The 20,905-nt window shown below is 44.8% G+C and overlaps 2 protein-coding genes across 7 annotated transcripts; one reads left to right on the top strand and one right to left on the bottom strand.

The window, feature by feature from the left end:
• The first annotated feature begins 1,403 nt into the window (after positions 1-1,403).
• Positions 1,404-3,655, top strand: LOC142950653 (cytosolic sulfotransferase 3-like). The gene is made up of 7 exons (XM_076092220.1): positions 1,404-1,536; positions 1,657-1,785; positions 2,080-2,204; positions 2,421-2,547; positions 2,634-2,731; positions 2,809-2,983; positions 3,069-3,655. The coding sequence occupies exons 1-7, from the start codon at positions 1,404-1,406 to the stop codon at positions 3,179-3,181; spliced, it is 900 nt and encodes a 299-aa protein (XP_075948335.1). The 3' UTR covers positions 3,182-3,655.
• Positions 3,656-3,813: 158 nt separating this feature from the next.
• Positions 3,814-20,654, bottom strand: LOC142959090 (uncharacterized). Of its 6 annotated transcripts, XM_076100270.1 has the most exons (5): positions 19,956-20,220; positions 14,362-19,122; positions 12,647-13,562; positions 12,292-12,555; positions 3,814-7,966 (listed from the first exon to the last, which is right to left on the bottom strand). In XM_076100270.1, the coding sequence occupies exons 3-5, from the start codon at positions 13,476-13,478 to the stop codon at positions 5,925-5,927; spliced, it is 3,138 nt and encodes a 1,045-aa protein (XP_075956385.1). In that variant the 5' UTR covers positions 13,479-13,562; positions 14,362-19,122; positions 19,956-20,220; the 3' UTR covers positions 3,814-5,924. The 6 variants fall into 6 exon arrangements, with proteins under 6 accessions (XP_075956385.1, XP_075956417.1, XP_075956409.1 ...); XM_076100302.1 differs by lacking the exons at positions 14,362-19,122; positions 19,956-20,220 and adding an exon at positions 20,253-20,654; XM_076100294.1 differs by lacking the exons at positions 14,362-19,122; positions 19,956-20,220 and adding an exon at positions 20,241-20,654.
• Between the last annotated feature and the right edge of the window lie 251 nt (positions 20,655-20,905).

Here is a 20,905-nt window from a genome sequence, read left to right on the forward strand (position 1 = left end):
TGCATTAAACCTAACTTCCTGTGAAGAAGGAAGTTTATTTTAAGAACTAATGCTGGAGGGCGACTACAGAGCATCATTGTTTGAAGCTAAGGGCCACTGCTAGCGTCTGTATTAGAGGAGTCTGGAGTGAGAATGTGTTGATTTGGAGCTAGTCATTGTTAAACGTTGTGTAATAGTGATACTCGTTACCCGGAGAGGTTGGAAGGAGATACATGTTTCCAAACTGTTATATTTTTTCATAAAACTTGTGGAGCTAACATTAGCAGAGGACGTTGGCACATGATTAACTCACGTTAGCACGTCTATGCTACACTAGCTGTTGAAGCTACACTTAATGTCTACTGTGGTGGAAGAAAATCCCATACCCGCTTTGCGTGAGTTTTTACTGATGAAATAAAGAATTTGTGTTTTCATCACAACAGGATGAGTACAGTCTCAGTGAGGAAGAACCCCGTGTACACACTTGCTTTATACAGAAGGAGCAGCGGTGGGTGGGTGGTTACAGACATTTTGGTCTCAGACATTTTGTTCTCAGACTGATAGAAACAACGATGAAAAACAAACAGCCAGCAACCAAATGAAGACGGCCTTGGCACTGTAACATTCTCATACAACACAGTTACAGTTATCTTTGTGCGCCGGCAAGGGTGAACAATAATAAAGATACATCTGGGCATGTGCGCTAACACAGTAAAGTTCAACTGAGTTCAGATCAAACTAAGTAGAAATATATACTATACTACCTCTACTATACTACGTAGAAATATATATACTAAGTAGAAATATATATCCGATCATTTAGCATTTTATTACCGGGATTCGGTCAGTCTTCATGGTTTCTGCCTTCAGATGACTTAAAACGTGTTTGTTCTGGGCTGCTCTAGAAACATGGTGTTACGACATGGCGGCGTACTCCGTGGAAGACGACCCGCGGAAGATATAAAGAGCTTTTTCTAAGATAACGAAAACACTATTCTTACTTTAAGGTGATTTTACACTGACTAAAACATAGTTGTGAATATTATATTCCATTGCTGCCAATTAATACCCCTAAATGTTACATAGTGTTCTTCAAAGAGTTTTCTGAAATGTTTTGTTTTAATTATGCAAATGAGGCATTATCTGATGGTTACTTTTCTTTACAAAATATGCTCACAGTGGGATCAATACTATATTCCATAACGGAAACACTTAATCCTTCCAATTCAAAATCTCAACATCTGGAGATACACTGTTTTCACTGGACAAGAAGAGTATGAGTAAAATTATTTTACTTAGTATTTTAAAAATGAATCTGTCGAAGCAATTTTCAAAGACAACCTGACATAGTTTTTAAATACACAATGATCGTGTGTTTTGTATGTTTTCAGTCCTTTCTTTTTTTAATCTGTTTTATTTTAAAGATGGATTCTCGACCAGAACTATTTGATTTCCACGGAGTCGGGATGACACACTTTTATACAGATAATTGGGAGAATACTCAAAACTTTCAGGCCAGGCCAGATGATATACTTCTTGCAACATACCCCAAATCAGGTCAGTTCACATGAACAGGATGTTCTTTGCTTTATACAGTAGGATCAGTACTTATCTTATCATAATTAAACATTTGGTTTATTACATTATCTATTTTATTTTCCTCCGTCTTTCCTTTAGGAACCACCTGGATGTCCTACATCCTTGACCTGCTGTACTTTGGTCAGACACTTCCAGAGCGCGAGAAATCCATCCCTCTCTATTCGAGGGTGTTCAATCTGGAGATTGCCTTCCCTTCTCTGGAGCAAGGTTGAATTAACAATCACATACTCACCATATTTTATGTCTCTCAAACATGCAAACACTTTTATACCATGGTGATCATTTTCAGCCTTTTGCATAAATCAGCAAACAAAATTCCTCACAATGAATTACACTTCATTGTGTTGTATCGTAGAGCTTGTGTGCCAGGGAGTGTGCAACAACTTTATGAAAATTGGTGCATTTATAATCATTGTGATATTTAAATGTTGTATTTGTATTGTGTTGTATTTACCACATGATTCACCGACATGTAAACTGTTTTATCATGTGCAGGATCAGGGCCTTCTCGACCCATAGTCTATGGAACAGACCAGGTAGACAACCTCTCCACATCTCCTCGCATCATCAGGACTCATCTTCCAGTCCAGTTTCTGCCAAAGTCCTTTTTGGAGCAAAACTGCAAGGTCACTAATACTGTTTAAGTGCAATAGCAATAGTTGACAATTGTACTTAAGTAAATTAAGTTAACAAAACCGCTACAAAACAGCGACATCCAATGCCTCCAACTACAAGTACAGCTGACTTATGATCTGTTGTTCATAAACACTTATCACACAAATTACATGTATTTCATGCAATACATGCTCTCCAACTAATGCCAGTGTTTTCTTGTTGTGTAGATCGTGTACGTGGCCCGCAATGCAAAGGACAGCGTGGTGTCTTATTTCCATTTTGAAGGCATGACCTCATTGCACCCAGAGCCTGGAGACTGGAGCAGCTACCTCCAGAGATTCATGGAGGAAAAGAGTAGGAAATACTGTACTAAATTGGCTTTTATTGAAGGTTTCCTCCGCACTCCACAAGTGTTCTTATTTATTATTCTGTTGCTTCAGTGGTGTTTGGATCCTGGTACGACCATGTGACCGGCTGGTGGGAGAAGAAACAGACGTATCCAAATCTCCATTACGTGTTCTACGAAGATCTGGTCGAGGTAATCTCGTTGTTTTTCCAAAACACTGCTGTAGGTGTTACTAGTGCGATACTTTACTCCTGACCACATGTTTCCAGGATTGCGGACGGGAAATAGACAACCTCTGCTGCTTTCTTGGTTTGTCTCCTTCGTCTGAGGAGAAAGAGATGATTACACGCAGAGTGCAGTTTGATGACATGAAAAAGAACGACTTGGTCAACCATTCAAAGTTCAAATTGATGGATTTCAAAAAGTCTTCCTTCATTAGAAAAGGTACAGTGAATATTGACACATGACACGCAATGAGATCTCTACCTTTAGCTATAAATACCTGTCTGATTTTTCTGTGGTGCTGCAGGGAAGGTTGGTGACTGGAAGAATCACTTCACTGTGGCCCAGAGCGAACAGTTTGACGAGGACTACAAGCAGAAAATGAAGAATCCTACACTGCAGTTTCGTGCAGAAGTTTAGAGGCCTGGCTTTGATTAAGGGCAGACACTACACGTTAAAAGAGTCAAAACTGTAACTAGATATCAATGTGAAACTCCGGCATGTAATTACTTGCAGTAAGACAATTATGATTTGAATTGAGTTTTCAGAATTTCTTCTTTTTTTTAAGATGCAAAAAAATCCTTGTTTTATTAATACAGTGCAATCTGTGGGAATTAACTGTTTAATCCTCTCTGTTGCTGAATAACCATGTAGATAATCAATCCATCCATGGTTCACCTTCAGCCTGCAGAATGATGTATGTTCAGAGTTCGTTTTCACATTGGTCTGCTGAAGGGGGAAAGTTTCTCCGTGCTCACCTGAAATCTGAGTTTTAAGACGTGAACGCACAAGTATGATTCTAAATAAGTTTGCAAACAATCCTGCTACAGTTTATAACTGGTGTGATGTGGAAACCAATTGATTCCTCCAGTGCATATACAGGGAGAATGGAGAGAAAAAGAGAAAGCTATTCATTTTTAATGCAGGAAAAGTTGGCGACTGTGTGAAATATGTGGAAAAAAAACATGTATCTTCAATTTCGCACAGTTCAGCATGTTGTTTAGCTCATTTTAATCATTATGTGAAATACGCAAATAAATAATAAACAGAAATAATAACACATTTTCTCATTTTTATTTGAATCCAGACATGAAAATGCAGCAAGAAATACAAGAACAAAAGTTGAATGAGCAAAATAAATGAATGAATCTAACACTGTACTTCTGCACTGTGACGACAGACTGGAGGGGCATATCGATTGTATTTTCTATGGCACGTTCAGCTTTGTTGGGGGGACAATACTACGGGTGCTGGAGGTACCACCCTGGTCATGAAGTAAAAGAGGGAACAGCGAGTACTGATACAGTGAAATCTCACAGGTTCATTGGAATGTAGACAACACAAGGCCATTGTACTGTAAATACTCAACAAGTCAAGCATCTCACATCACTGGGAGGTACGGAGAGTCACTCTGAGGTAACCGGACTGGCTCTCATCAGGAACAGAGGCATGAATCAAGTTTGATTCCACAACCATGTTTATCCACTTTGGAAAAACGTCACTTCTTGTAATGTATCATTATTCAAAACAGGAACCCAAGATGACATTTCAGTAATCATTTTGTGAGAACACAGAACACTGGATATCTCATGTTGGAACAACATGTTTCAAATATTAGACTGAAGAGGGGCTATTTTTCGGGATCATCAAACAGAGTCAAGTTAAATAATAGACCTTCGTCATCACTTAATGCCAGGTCAAAAATAAAGAATAACTGAAAATTCATTAGCAGTATAAAACGTCATGACCTCTGCAGTGAAGTATTAAATGCCACAACTCTGCAGGTCCTAAACAGATCCCAATCCCAAGTTCCCGCAGAACAACAGCTCCAACACATCAGCAATAGCACTTTAGATTGTCTCTCACAGTAACAACTACAGCTATGTTTCAAATACACCTTTATTCATGAACATCAAAAATAACGTTATTTACATTGTTGCTTATACATCATATATTTGAAAGATATTTTTCTCTTGAGTAGTAAAATACTTCAGTTTAGTGCTCAGGCTTACAGTTAAGTGCTCCGTTATTGAGTTAGTTCTATTATAAGAGATCTGAGGTTCATGCCAAGCCAGTCTCGTGTGGTGCAAAGCTGTGCAGCATTTAAATAGTTAACATATCAAACAGTCTGAATTGGTTCAATGCAACTGATTATGATTTAATATTCTTAGTCAGATCCTGTGAAAATACAGTCAGGAGGCTATAATCGTACATAATTATTGAATGCAAAAGCTTTGTCCTCCAGCGAAACATCAGGATGATACGAACGCTTGAACCTCACTGTGAAGTTCAGCCACCGCTAAAAGCCTCGGCGACAGTTTCCCATTCAAGCAAGTGTCCGCATGTCTCTGGCCGTCTTCAACTGCCTGCCTCTTTATGCAAACCAGCTTCACGTTAACATACAAGGGAGCATGGACAACAACAGCAGCAGCACGTTAAGAGCTTAGAAGTAGTAATCTATTGCTGAGTCACTATGATACTGGTAAGACGCTATCGAGAGTTGACCCAAATAATGGGTTTAAAGAACCGTAAAAACAGCACAGAACCAACCGAGGTTATGTATGGCACATCTTTACATCACAAAGCATATTGAAATATGGAAGACAGCAAATTAACTCTATGAAAGCAATGACATTTGGTTGATATGCAGTTTGTTTTTTTCCACAGAAATAATAGAAATGGGAGCTACAGACGCTTGGAGCCACATGTGTCTTTTTACCCTTCAAACTTATTGAAACTCCAGACATAAAGTCGTCACACCTTTCACACCCGTCACAAGCAAGGGGCTCTCTAGAGAGTTGTTGACTTGAAATGTATGTTTGGTCCCAGTGTGCTGAAGAGTTATGCCAGTGTTATGCAGGCGTGTGTGTGTGTGTGTGTGTGTGAGAAAGAGATGGAAAGTATCTGTGCTTTATCTCCCAGCTTCAGACTAAACGTTATGCCCTATTTGTTCAAGAAACACAGTTGTTAAACCCACAAAAGACAACTAACCTTTAAGGTCTTCACCGAGAGAAACTTTGAAATACTTATCTCTTTTAAAGATAATTAATATTAGGCAGTTCATTGCTCATCTTTTTCTTAATTTTGTTGAAGTCCTGGTCAGGAACAGTATTTGGTAAATGTGTGTGTTTGATGTTATTGGTCTTCATGTCCAAGGCTTGGTTCATAGATCTATGATTTCACTGCTGACGCTGGCAGAGTCGTCATGTCGGCTGACCTCCAGGTAACTCCGTGACCCCGCCGGCCTCCCAGCCCTCCCCCGCACCCTCTCCGAGTCCGGGGTGATGAAGGGCCGTGTGTCGTCCACGCCATCCTCCCCCAGATTCCCCGTCGATGTCCTGGAGGGACGCAGTGACACAGGGCAGGACACTGACGAGGGAACGCTCCCCGTCTCGTTCCCAGCCCACCGGTGACCCTGGTGGGAGGGAGTAGGGGGAGCGGTCACCTGCCTGCTCGGAACACTGCTGAGAATGCTGCCCCCCAGTGGCATGGAGGACTCTGTCGGGGCATCGCTGCTCTCAGAGAGCATCTGGGGATCACTGTTCCTGCGGAGCCAAGGCCCCTGGCTGACCCCTGACCCCGGGGAAGGGGTCTGTGAGGTCAGGTTCAGAGGATGAAACAAGCTTACTCCTCCGAGCAGGTACTCCCTGTTCAGGGCCTCGTCGATGCTGCGGGTCAGGTCAATGGGAGACGGGGGTCGCAAATCAAACTCGTAAAGAGACAGGGAAATGTCCCTATCCTGATCCAGACTGCCGCTCACTGAGCGCTGCGGAGGCCGACCCAGCGCCTGCAGTCTCAGCAGGGAGCCTGTGGAGCCGCCAGATACGCCTCGTTCTGCAGAGTGGCCCCTGTGGTTTCGTTCACGGTTGCTGTCTTTGACACAGCGTGGCTGGGCGCCAGCCAGCTCGTGGTTCTGGTTCCTGATCAGACTCTTGCTGATGTCCGCTCCAGGACGCTCCTGGCCAGCCCAGTTGTTAGGCACCTCCCCTGGTGGTGGTCCTCCTCCTACTCCTCCTCCTCCTCCCCCTCCTCCCACCCCATTACTGTCAGACTTTCGACAGGGCTTCCCCCTTAAGCTCTGGACTATCTTGGACCAGCAGGTGTGTCTTTGAGGGGAGCCTGTAGATTGCCCTGGGGATGGCAGGTCTCCTGCTGCTCTGCCATCTGGTCCACCTTCCTCCCTTCCACGGCAACCTTGAGGCCTCCAGAACACCCAGGAACCCAGGAGTAGAAGGGAGAACCCCCAGGCCAGCTCCAGGAGCCGGGCCCAGAAGTGGACCAGCCACCATCCCCAGTTGAAGCTCGTCCAGTCTCCTAGCAGTCCGTAGAGCCATAAGGTGGCGTGAACATGCAGCCCACAACACAGCGCTCCCAGGACCGCACACACTGCCAGCACTCTCCCCAGAATCACCCCGATCCTCCTGCTCCCTGTCCAAGCCTTCCTCCTGGCCTCCTCGGGGACTCCAGGGTGGGGAACAGAAGGGCAACGTATACGTGGAAACACATAGCAGAGGAAGCCGAGACAGAGAGCCAGGCCCCAGCACAGGGACAGGACCTGTAAGGTGACGGGCACCACGGGGGACAGGGCCGGGGAAAGCAGATCAGCCGCCAGCAGCAGCGTACACTGCAACACAGCCAACACGGCCACCAGAGGAGGACGCTCCATAGGGGAAGGCAACACGCTGACTCCTGCCACCCTCAAAGCCAGTAGTGCCAGGGCAGCCTGTGTCCACACCAGCAGGTGCAGAGGCAAGTTGTAGAGAGCCGTAACCGCGGGGCGAGGAAGGAACTTCCGAGTGCCATAGGGGTCTATTAGTAAGAGAGCTGCCCTAAGGCCTCCGGCCAGAAACAGCAGAGCGTTGGCGAGTGCAAGAGCCCCCCGATGAGGACAGTTTGCTCCAGGGGACAGGGTGAGGCCGAGGGCCGCTCCAGCAAACAGGAGGAGGAAGAGACTCGCTGAGCCGTAGACATGCAGCTCCCAGGCAAAAGCCAGCGTCCGACTCAGATCACCCCAGTAGAGGAATGTGCTTTTAGAGGAGGGAGAGTCGCTGGGAGAGGGGGCTGGATTAGACGTAGAGTGGGGGGCTTGGTGAGGATGTCCTAGGACGATGGAGTGGTTTGTCTGAGCAATTCCAGCCTGATATGTGGGGCTTAATCTTGTTTGGGCGACAGGTACGACACCGGTGGCAAGGAAGGAAGAGGTCCCTACAAAAAGAGAAACAGTTTTTAAATATATGAAAACAAAATGTTAAAAGTATAATTACTATAAATTATATTCATCTAAAAAGCAGTGCTTTAGAATAAAAGTAAATGAAGTACTATACAGAACCACTAGAGGGGTGTAGCTCAACGTCAGAGTCATGATCTCACAGTCTCACACATCGTCTCAGGTTTACATTTAATACAAATAGGAAGGTCTAATGAAATTGCATCACTTCCTTTTCTCTTTCAATCAGCTCAGTGTGTCTCATCAGCTGTAACAAAGTATCCCAAAACATGGCTTAGTATAGAAATAACAGACCTGAACCACAGAAAGCAGAAATGCAGAGATTACACATCATGACGCGTTTGTTTATGTACTAAACCAGCTAATACCAGCATGCAGGCTGACGAGAATGTGTACACAATCAAGCCAAAGTCTAATTATGTCACTTTCGTCAAATGTTCGGAAGGTCATGTAATGACAGTCATCACACGCTATAAATGTCAGTACGATTTGAAAGCTATGCCACCACATAATCCACATTACATTCATAAATTAAAGGACTTCATGCTGAGCAAATCTCCTCGGAATAACTGAATAGTAATTGTGTGGATTAATTGGATTAGATTATATAATTATCGAGAACATCTACTTTACGTAACACCAAACAGTGTCACAAAGCAGCCCTGAAAACTCTCTGTTTGAATTTGCAGTGTTATGCAATACATAACTACCTTATGGACAAGACAACACCTTGACAATGTGGCATCTCATGGAGCGCTGCAGGAATGAGTCCTAAAACCAGGAAATGAGTCAGCATTTTTGCACTTCAGGTTCCCTTGCCTGGAAGTCAATGGGTTTTTGGTCAGAGGCCTGAAATAAGGTATGTGGTTAAGACAAGTTTAAGAGATTTGTTCTACATTATAAAATATGTCAGTAAACATCCCAATTTTTAAGCTTTTAAGTGTCTTAAAAGTGGACTATAGTCCACCTTTACAGCCTCGTTGAGTTTAGTACTCGTGCTCATGTGACCATAGTGTAGTTCGTTTATAGCCTAGCGTTAGCATTTTACATCTGCAGATTGCATCCACGCATAAACACATCATAAAATTGGTGTTCATTTGTGAAAATGATCTTGCTGAACAAAACTCGTAAGTATCATAAAAATTCGATTTAAAAATCCCATTGGCTTTTTGTCGAGGGAACCGGTGCGATGCCAACTTCCTGCATCCCTGCAGCGCTCTATTATCTCACACACATACTTCAGTTTGCTCAAGGCACTCCACCTTATCCTCCTGCCAAACCTTGGAAACACCCATCGGCATTATAATCACGGGGACATTCATCACTGGGCGCTTTAAGAACTACTCAAATGTAAAGATTAACACACAGCATAAAAAAAGGACATATTGAGCATCATAAACTGATGAAGATGTAAAAAATGTTAAAGTATTTTAAAGGACAACAGCAGACACTTAAGAAACAGTTGTAGGTCAAGGGTATCTATCTTTAACTATGTCTAAACCTAAACTTTTAAACTTGATGGATGGTGTAACAACATGATCAGTGGTAAAACACTCAAACTGTCAGCCATTAGGAGGACGTTAAACCTGTCCTCACCATGTAGGAGCCATGCATAAAGCTGACACAACGACTAATGACTCACTCCAACATGTGTTTTCAGTTCCTGGCTCCCTCCCTCTTATAACACACACACACACACACACACACACACACACACACACACACGTTTCACTTTCAGACTCACACAGACGAGCACTGCATACAGATCACAGACACACTTCTTTATTTGTATAAAGGTATGTTTTACTTCCTTCCCTCGAACCCCTTTTTTCTTCTTCTTCTTCTTCTTCTTACAGGAGCAAGATCCAGACACATTCCAGATGTGCTGATCACGTTTCACAGCTGGATGCACTTACCCCTACCCTTGAGTTTTCTCTTTTACACACTCTGCTTACACTGCTTTATATGTCCACACGGTGCAATGAACAAAAAAAATTAACATCCTCTTCCATCTCGTATGACAAACAATCACGTGTTTATGACACCGATACAAATGTGGACGGATATTTCCCTGCGTTTTGACTGCGGATACTAGGCAACAAATTAGATGGCAGCACCTGGGAAGGGGCACTGGTTCAGATGTTTTCATCATCCTTCAATGCCAGACATCATTTAAAACAGTTCAAAACACTCCAGAGGGTTCATTGGTCCGAGGTCAAGAGAAGCCATATTGAACCCAATAAAAAGCAACTTTGACTGAGCCCATTAAAAAAGAAATGTATCAACAACACTGTAATACAAATCGTCGCAGGATTCATCGTCATCTGCCTGCGCCAGCGAATCATCTGGAAAAAGTGTTCCACAATGGTGACGCAGTGAGAGGTCTGGATACAGCGTGAGAGGTGGCGCTGAGTTTATTCTTATGAAAGTTACTTAGCGGCGCATGAAGCAAAAAAAGTTTGACTTCTTAGTATGGAATTCAGATGAAAATACCCGGACCTTCCGGATTATGGGGCCCATGGAGCCCATGGAGCATAAGCACTGGCGTTTACTTTAACCCCGCCTCCCAGCCCGCCGTCCAGCCTCATTCACATGAACGGAGGAAGAAAAGTAACTCTGGATTCAGCTATTAGTGCATTTTACAACATTTAGGACCTAATTATTTTAACAAGGGCTATTCAGGTGTTTGTTGATTCTGGGAAGTTGATTCACCAAAAAAATAAAACAAAATGTATCCACTGAGTTGCAGACTCAGTCGATACCCAATAGATAGATTCCCAATGTCAGTTTAAGGGGGAAAAAGTATTTTTGGGACTCATGGCATCACCGTTTGGCCTCTGTGTAAAATTTGCTTCGAAGCCCAGGCGGAACTCATGCTGCTTTGTTTGACGAAGAAATAGCCGATAGCCCTGCACATAACAAAGAGGAGGAGTTGATAAAAAGAGAGACTGGTGTAGCCTCCGTACATGGATATGGTTCAACGAGCAGAAGATTATAATCTCTAAATTATGTCGGCAGTGGTTGCAAGGGGTGGTGCTACAAGTGATCTTCAAATCAACACTCGTTCTGGAATATGAGCAAAGCAAAAGAATGCGTCGCCCGCAAACGGGCAAGTGAGTCGTTGAGCAAGGAGAAAGGGTTTTGTATTCTTCTATGTTCATTCATTGTTTTTCGTAATAAACTTAATTACCTCGAGGCGAACTATGTGGAATGTGTCCTTGTAGTAAAGTTACAGTAATAGCTGCCATGCAGTTGCCATACCAGTACCAGCCCTTTAGAAGCCTATATTGACATTTTAGGAAAAACAAATACACCATGATATATAAACTGTGATATACAACTATAAGGGGGAATCCAACATGCTATCTAAAATGTGGGACCCCGATAACACTTATCCAACAAAGACTGATTTTTAAGCAATTATTTCTCGTGTTTTTCATGTAAAAGACTTCCCCCCCCCCCCCCCCCCCCCTCTTTTTAATTTGCTACTCTCTTTTTTGGTACTATCGTCATTATTATGATTCATAGTATTATCTGGCTAGCCATGTCCCCCTTCCTGTCCCCTTTGCGTACATTCGGGCCCTTTACCATATTTCTAGCTCGCCTCTCTGCATCTATTTAATGAGCTATGGATCTGAAATACTTACAAAACCATCAAAAAGTGTTGTGTATCAAAAGCATACAGTACAAACCATTACCATTGATGCAGGACTTTAATAAGATGACCTGCCAAGGAACCTTACTTTAACTGTGCTCATGGGAGTGAATGTTGAAAAGTCATTAATATGTTGTTCTGGCGGTATCTAAGAGACCGGCTCATGCGCCTCCGTGTGTCACGCGTTTTCCTTTTTCCATCCACGTTTTTCTCCCCTCCCTTCATGCCGTCTCCGTGCATCTGGTTTTCATTACCGTCCACACTCCCTGCATTTCTATGCCTGTACCTTTCTTCCATCACACTTTCACCCGCCCCATCTACTCTCTCATCTGTACTCCCAACTGTCTCTTTCTCAGACCCTACTTTCCTCTCGTGTATCTCTTTGCATGGCTGCGATTCCACCGGCCCGCTCTTCACACCCCCCCTTTTCACCTCCTTCTCATACGTTCTTCCCCTCGCTGTGTCTACCCCACACAACTACCACCCCACTTTCCACGGAAAACTGCCTCTGCTGTTTTTTCCCCTCCTTTGAAGCCTTTTCCAGATTCTTCCAGTAAAAAAAACAGTTCCAGCTGCACAAATAATTCCATTTTGAATCATCAGATAGGATTAAAGGACACTTTAAAACTAAAGACCTTCATTTCTTACCTGTCCTTGACGACTGTGCAGTTGTGCTGGCTGTGTTTTTTCCCAGTTGAGCTGTTTTATTTTGTCGACGTGTTGTTCTGGAGGATGTTCTCACGGCCTCCTGTGTAGTAGTAAGCGTACTGGTTGTAGATGTGGTTGTCGCTTGCTGTGTCGCGACTGGCTGTTCTGCAGTCTGTGGCTGTTTATAGTTTATAGTGGGTTTGGATGATGTAGTAGAAGAAGAAGTATCTCTGACGGTGGAAGGAGTGTTCTCTGTGAGTTTACCTAAAGAAAGGTGGAAAAGAGACATTTGCGACACGGTGTAAAGACTTTGACCTCAACAGCACCTTGCTGTCATGATCCATTGATTTCTCACCTGTTGATACTACAGTCCGAGGTGGCGCCCGTGTTGCCACAGGGGATGGTGGGGCTCTGGTCTCAGTCTTTGGCGTGGTGGAGATTTTACTGGCTGTTGTGAGCACAAACAGGTGCGGCTTCGTGGTCGGACTGTCTGGTGGTGGTGTTTTTACATCAGGAACTTTAGATATCGCCGTCTGCGGCTGATACTGAGCCATTTCATCAAAAACTGTTGACAGAGGAAGGGGTGATTCCTCGTTCACGGGCATCACTGTTGGAACACTACCTGACCCAAACTCCAGCAAATCATCATCCTCCATCTCTCTGAGAGATCCCTCCTCTGGTTTTCCTGCTGCCACTGGCTCATCACCTGCAGACTCAGCGACGGTGGCGGAGGGCAAAGTGGGCAGAGGAGGAGTTGAGCCTTTTGTTGTATCATCTCCCGTTACAAAAGCCCTGCTGATTGCTAAACTAGCGGTATCAGTCCTGGGCCTGGAGGCAGTCGGTTGAGCTACAGTTGGCCCACTGCTTAGGTTCTGCGTTGAAAGTGCGGATATAAAAGGAGGAGTGGACTGTGCGGTAGGACGGGGCACTCGTCTCCCCTGTAGCGCTGCATTCGTGGTTGTCTGTCTGTCTCGGACTGTAGCTCTGATAGGCACGTCGCTACGCCCTCTGGGAGGCAGAGATGGCCAGAATCTAGCGGTCTGCTTGGTAGGTGGAGGTGATGAATTATAAGGCAGGTCCAGAGGAGAGAACGAGGAGGAGGAGCCAATGATGGTCTGGGCATCTGTGGGATGGAGGAAGGAGAGGAGGAAGCCCAGGAATAGGAGAGACATGGGAGCCATGGTCATGCTCTGAGTGGTGAGCGCCGGTGACTGGTCCCTCTGGCTGTCTCTCTGTCTGTCTGTGTGTCACACCATCCTTCAACTGTGATGCTGTTGACAGAGAAAAACAGGTCATTTTTACATTTCATTAAATAAATAAAAAATAACTTTGGGTACGTATACCGGCGGCGACCAGTGTCTTAAAACTGCATTTTCTCTAATAGCCAGCAGGGGGCGACGCCTCTGGTTGTATAGAATGGCTAATTTAAAATAAAATAAATAAATGTAAATCAGTAAGAATTTGCAATGAAGACTAATTTGAGCAGAGCATGCCGCAGCCTTGCTTGGCTGATTCAGAGGGCAGGTCAACCAAACTCCCACAAGGTTCCAGCAGCATGACACCGGCGGACACACAGGGTGCGCCGTATGGTTTCGAAATACATGGCACATACGCCGCCGACGCACACAGACACAAAGGCAAGAGTTCCCCTATAAGTTACATAAACCATCAAAACGATCAAGTCAAAAAGATATAACAAGAGGAGTCACAGATGGTTTCATTCACTGGCAGATGGACACATTCACTTTCTTTTTTTCCCCTCACTATCTCTGCCATAAAATGTTCTTTGGATGAATAACAGTTTTGTTCTCTTCCAAAGTTTCCAAGCAGCAGGACTCTACTCCCCGTTTCTGCCTGTTCTGTTTGAGTCATGGATGCCAGGAGCCGACAGCTGTAGTGTGGTGAAGCTCAGAGAGCCCAGTGACACGGAGAGACCCCCGGGCCCTTGAGGATTACACAACCTCACAAGTCATCTAGCTAAACAGCTGCCAGTCGCATCCCCTCAACATGCACTTGTTATCAAAAAAACAAAACACCCCTTTTCTTTTACTATTTGAGCCTCTGACTTACATAAAGCTCCCATGTCCACACCGGCCTCTGCCTGTGACTCACAGTGGGAGATAACCTTGGGAAACAGCGAGGATCACGCCGAAACTTCAGCTGAAACGTTAGAAGGAAAGGCTCAGAAAATAGAAATCAGCGCCTATGGCCGAATTCATTCTGCTGCTGATGACTCACCTATGGTTCATTCACAGCTGCACACCACGGTTGGCGTGTGCATTTCGTGCTCATGTAAGATGTGAGTAATCTGTGTGAGCATATGAAAAAAAAAAAGCATGTGCGTGTGTGTGTGTGTGTGTGTATGTGTGCGCCAAGCAGGAGGTCACAGAGAACGCTGCAGGACTGTGAGGAAAATGTAGACTAGTGCAAGACAATCTTTGTGTTTGAGCTTGTCTTGCATTCGTCAGTGCTTTGTCAACCTGTTTACTAGGTGTTGGTAGTGTTACACAACAGCAGCTGGATGACGAGTATAGTAAGAGGTAGTATATCTCAATGTCCACCCACTCACAGTAGCCTCAGTGTTTATTTTCCTTCCTGTCTCAGGCACCTCTTCTGCTCTCAATCTAGTCGGCCGTTGGCCAATCCGACCTCTGATTAATCCGTGCTTTTCCCCTCTTTCTTTCTTTTCCTCTTGTCCCCCGTTTAATTGGAGTTGTTTCAACAATGCTCCTGCGAGTGTTGAAAGAGGGCCCTGAAGATAGGGAGATAAGGGTGGATGTAAGAATGCGGAGAAAAGGAAATAAAACGGGCACGCTCATAGAACGGATAGGCAGGAGTGGGCGGAGAAGACGGAGGAGGCACGGTGACGGTAATGGAGCTGACAGTGGAGCGAGAATTGAGGGGATCAAAAATGACAAAATGAAGACTGAGAGAAGTCGTGAGGGCAGTCAGTTTACAGACAGACAGTTGATGTAAACTGACAGAAACTAAGAAGCAGAATATTTGTGAAAAAGAGTCACGAGGAAACTGTGTTTTGGGATTAACGGGTTTGTTGTGGTCCAAGCGCCGATATGGCAGCCTGTCCAGGAAGGCATGCGGAGAAACGGAGCCCACTTCACCTTTTCCCACCGAGGTTAACTTGCAGGTGCGCAGCTTCTGGCAGCCGGAGATAAACAACCCGTGTATTGAGAAATGTCTTTGAGTAAACACACGAGTATGTTGATCCAACACAATCCATCACGTGCATCCTATGTGTGTGTGTGTGTGTGTGTGTGAAGGTAGGCAGTTGCGATTAATGAGCCTAAAAACACGTTGGGCCAAATAAGATTTAGCGAGAGGAGGGAAACGCTCTGCCGCTGTATTTTTCGAAACGCTGTCAACTTTAATCCAATCTCCACACATGAGCCTCAAACCCACACACACAGCAGTGGTTCCCCACCAAAAAAATGTTTTTCTTGACTGGAGTTAGACAATTTAACTACAAGTTTCCATTGAAGTAAAACAAATGTAGGCTGATTGGCAGCTCCTCTAAGCAGGCTGAATTACAGGCCAGGAATAGCCCACCATGTGTGTCATTCAAAGACCAGATCAGTGTGATCAGCTGATTTGGTGTTTGGCTTGAATATGAAACCTGGATGCCCTCAGCCCACCGGAGCACACAGCATGTCCCTCTGCAGATGGGTGCACGGTCAGTCAGAGTATTTTAAAAAAATCATTTTCAGCCCCTCGAGGGAAGAGGCGCACATTATTTCATGTGCACTGGGGTGCGCATGTTGTGTCGATGTCGTCACTCTCTCCCGCACAATACGTTCTTTATCCAGAGCAGGAAATGCCCACACATAATATCCACTAGTAGCCTACAGCAGCCCAGCGACAATCTGAAGATTACTATAAACTCCCTGTCCACAGTATAGACCTGCCGGTTACACAATCACATGACTCGGTCAACAGCAGCTGTTACTAATCAGTTAATCAGTGCAGTACTGATGTCATGTCTACACTGATGTATTAATATGGGCAGCGCATGTCCGTATACTTTACATGAAGAACCAGGCAGAGGGAGTTTTGGAGAATCTCCCTCTTTCTTGCACATTCTCTCTCTTCTCCCGACACATTCCAGACAGCCTGGCAGCAACATTTCCATTCATTTTAGGATGTCTCCATTTGGGCTGGGTATCACACCTCAATACTTCTTTGGTTATGAAGCACAGAGTATATAGAAAACTGTCAAATAGCTAAAGACACTATTCAATTTAGTTTACTTATTCTTTAATCAGATATTTCCTGATTGAAATCACAATTTTGCACATTGTTAGACCTTGAACAGCTGCTTGCAACATTTGAGAGCTGTGGCTTCTTTTGTTTTTTGCAGAATTTTTTGTTTTCATGTTCCTCAAATAAAGATATCAAAACAAGTATTGTTCACTATTATCGGGTCTTACATCAGCACAAGTATTTAAACATGACAGTCTGCAGACATGTGAGGCTGTAATTGAGCGCAGAGGTGCTTTTTAGCCAAATGCTAACATCGGCTTGCTAACATGCCCACAACAGCAATGCAAACAGGATGTTTACCATCTTAGCATAGAGTGTTAACATGCTAACATTTGCTCATAAACACAAAGTCCAGCTGAGGCTGATGGAAATTAGCTTAACCACGAATGTCTGCACAACATTTAATGGCAAATTAATCCAATAACTGTTGAGATATCTCAATCTGGACCAAAGTGTTGGAGGGACAGATCAGAACGCCGTGTCTTTGACGGAGCGTCCCATACCTGAGTCGACTCGTGGTATCCAATGTCGAGGTGGCTCATGACCAGGATTTCACAGTCAAAGTCACCCGTGACTCAGCTGAGAGGAAGAGCTCGTTAATGGCTGACAGGAGGAAATAAGAAAAGATTGCAAATCTTTCCCCCAAAAATAGACAAGAAATATTGTCCAGAGAGGTAGAGAAGCAGGGATTCTGCAGTGACAGTGAAGATGGACAGAAAGAGACTGGAATAAACCAGCTGAGAGAATTGCTTGCCATGCAGATGTGTAACTTGTTTGCCATGTAGAGGGAGAGAGGTGAGACTGTGAAGCAGTGTATGTGTGTGAATGTGTGTGTACGTGAGACACCGGGAGAGGAAAGGAGTGAGGGGTGTGAGGGGGGAGGAGGGTGAGGGAGTAGCCTATGTGTGCGGTTATGTTGGTATGCGGGCAGTGGGGGGAGGTCGCTGGTTCGACCGTTAAAAATTCCACACCTTCAAATAACATATGGATTGCAAACAGCTCCCACAATTTAAATTATAGCTATAACAAATTAAAATTCATGAATGCTGTTCAGTTTAAATGAAGTAGATTTATAAATGAGGAGAACTGTGAGCTCTCCAGAAATGCCTTATAGATTCTCCAGCATGTTTTTTTCCGGGCGGTCACCTCTGCTGTCCATTTAGCTCTTAACACAAACCAACTTCTGTTAAGGATGCCTCTCTCGTGGCGGCCCACCGCCTCGGGAGTGTGGGCGGGCGGGCAGGCGGGAGGGCGTGGGGGTGTGTCAAAACTCCACTGAGGCAACCGGCCCCCCCACACAGCTGGGGTCAAGCTGAAGGAAGAGAAGAGGCTCCAGAACCAATCAAGGATGCGTTTGATCCTTATTTAAAGCGGACGTCCAGCTTAAAAAATATATATATTTGACTGATGTTCACCTTCATGCAAGTCACAGATCAAAGGTCAGCCTTTAAGGGTGAGGCCCTTTAACTGCACTGTGTGTATGCCACACACGCGCTGCACGCAATGGGGGGGGGGAACACAAGCTACAAATATTGACGTACGACAGGTGACCGTAGACAGGAGGTTTACCTTCCTAAACGCACATTGTCCACACAGATCCAGTAAATAACTGTGAGTATACTTCAAATTAGCACTCTCGCAGACTCCCCCAGCAAAAAACACACCCTGAGATATAGAGAGTCTGGTGACTGATTGAAATAACGGCTACACCACGCCAAGCCACGAAAACACTCTCAGGGAGAAAGAGATTACGGGCGTAAACAGCTTGCCTGCTACAGGGAGTGAACCGCAGCTCCACTTCAACCCGAGACTCTCACTTTGTTACAGCTGGATACAATAAAAAAAAAAACCGCTGTGTTTAGTGTGTTGTGTGGCAGGGACTGAATTTGCAGACAGATTGTATGTCTATAAAAAAAATTAACTAGACCCTATTATTTCGTACATGGATGTTATTGTTGCATATTTACAACTTAATAAATCATTTTATAATGTATATATCACAGCTAAAAGGGTCCAGCTTAGGAACGGATTGTGTCTTAGTGAGTTTTTGCTTCATATGTTTGTCTTGATTCAAGCTTTTATTTTCCACTATTCTGGGAGGATTGTCTGTTGTGGGAAGTATTATTTAACTGCACTGTCAATTTAAAACGGTGTTGTTGTTTTGGTACAAGATAAGCCATTAAACTAAGCCATTTATAGACTACACAACACTGAGGCATGCAGCCATGGATCACCCTCTGTGCTGTTACAGCCTTTCAAAAAACTATCTTCTCTGAAAACACACTATCAAAACAGACAGTAAATCTCTCTTGAGCTGCTTTACAGTTGAATAGCGTCCTTCCTTCTTTTTTCTTTCTTTCTCTTGTCAGTGGATCAGGGTGTGCTGTTTTTCTTCTGAATTGGAGTCGTATGGGTGCGCTCTGCGTTACATCCAACTGGCACTGTGGAGCAGCTCTGCCCGTGCGCTCCCAGTGGGAGGCGTGGCCCTCTCCCTCCGCTGGCTGCGTGATGAGGAACAGGTGAATCCACAATCCTTTTGTAGTGCCACGGCCCTGCCTAGATGTTGAGGTTAGACAACCCTCGTAAATAAACCATACACACACACACACACAACACGTTGCGCACCTGCCAGTGGTGGCCAAGTTGGAGAAATAGTACCCGACTTGTTGCTGTTTCACCAACGTTATTTCCACTTTTCAATTTAGGTTTGACATGCAAATTAAAGGAAACTCGAGAAGCTGGTTGAATCACACGACCGGTGAAGTGGAGAGACAAACAATAATATCATTTTCAAGCTCTGGGGTCGTTACGGGACCGAATCAAAGGGTCTACTTTTTACGCAACACTAAATACATTAGTAATGTAGTTTTGCCGTTGTAGGTGGGTCCTCCTATGGACTTATTACGTTACAACCCGACATATGAGGTTATTAAGCAGCCTATCCGCAAGTAGCCAACTGTAACATAGCAACCTAGAGTTTCAAGTCTACATAATCAATACATCTTAAATTAGATAAAGGGTTTAATTGGCGCTAGATTTTGTATGTATTACAATCACATGCTGACGTTATCTACCGTTGGTCACGAAGAGCTGCGTACGTGACCGTCGTAACGGCAAGCAACCGTGATGGCTCCAACTGATAAAAAAATCGCCGCTTTGTCTCTGCGCTCCACGAGACGGGTCGGGACGGTAAGCTGTTCACGGTCACAACGCACACAAAAAGTAAAACGATCACGGTAAACGTGTTGTTGAATTAACGCGAATGTAGCCCTGTGAACCCTGGACACAGACGGCACAGGTATAGCGATAAACGTCCCCACGCGTGGATCACTGCGCAAAGTACCGCCGCATAGCAGCCGCTGTTATCATCCATTTACCAGCAACCATACCTGCGGGGTCCGCTCCGATTGGAGACCTCTGCGGCAGACACCGGGTGGGACTAGGACGTGTCCGGGTAAACGTGCCGCGTTAGTCCAGGTTGACCGCTTAGGTACGTTCAACCGAAAACGGTCCTCTGTCAACGCACAGAGCTTCAGCAGCCTTGTACCGCTGCCAGCTCTGAATCCATGAGCTACTGAGCAGATGAACGCCCCCTCCGACCGCTCCATCTCTCTACACCCCGCTCCCTCTCTCTCATTCCCTCCCTTCCTCCCTTACAAGTAAACACGATTTACCTTCCAACCTACCGCCTGGATACGTCTGTTACGCAACAGCAGTCCGGGACGCAGGTTCAGACTGAGCAGCACTCATAGAGGCCTACCTATTTATTTTTATTCTTTTTTTTTTGGTGGGTGGAAATATGACGACACTGGCACTGACATCATCACGCAGCCTGCGGTGCCACTATCCAGCTTCTGTTTCTTTCCTCTTTTCTCAGATATAAATAGCTGCAAAATGAAGCTGCACACCTGGGGTTGTAAAAGTGGTGTGAAAGGAGTGGGTTGTGGGGGAGACAGGTGAAGGAGAGGCACCTGACTTTAAAAAAAATTTTTTTGGCAGAGTGGTGCAGCAGCAGCAGCAGCAGCATGGACAATGAACTGGGAAACAAAGCCATGGACGAAACTCTACCTCCCTCTCCCCCTGCCCTCCAACCAGGGTCTGTGGAGGGGGAGCAAGCCAGCCCCGAGCCAAGATGACTGTTTTCTCATGCGGCACCTTGGCTCAGTGCCTCCTCTTCTTTATCTGTCTCTAACACAAACACAACACTAGTTTGGACATGCTGTTGGGACTGCAGCTCTGACCCGATTGAGCCCAATGCAGGACATTAGGTCTGGAACAGAACACTCATCAGCAGCAACTACCTCACTCTGTGTCATTATTTCTCCTTTCTCTTGTCACT

The sequence above is a fragment of the Anarhichas minor genome, unplaced genomic scaffold (assembly GCF_050575085.1).
Source record: "Anarhichas minor isolate MPS153535 unplaced genomic scaffold, ASM5057508v1 ptg000003l, whole genome shotgun sequence".
NCBI lineage: Eukaryota > Metazoa > Chordata > Actinopteri > Perciformes > Anarhichadidae > Anarhichas > Anarhichas minor.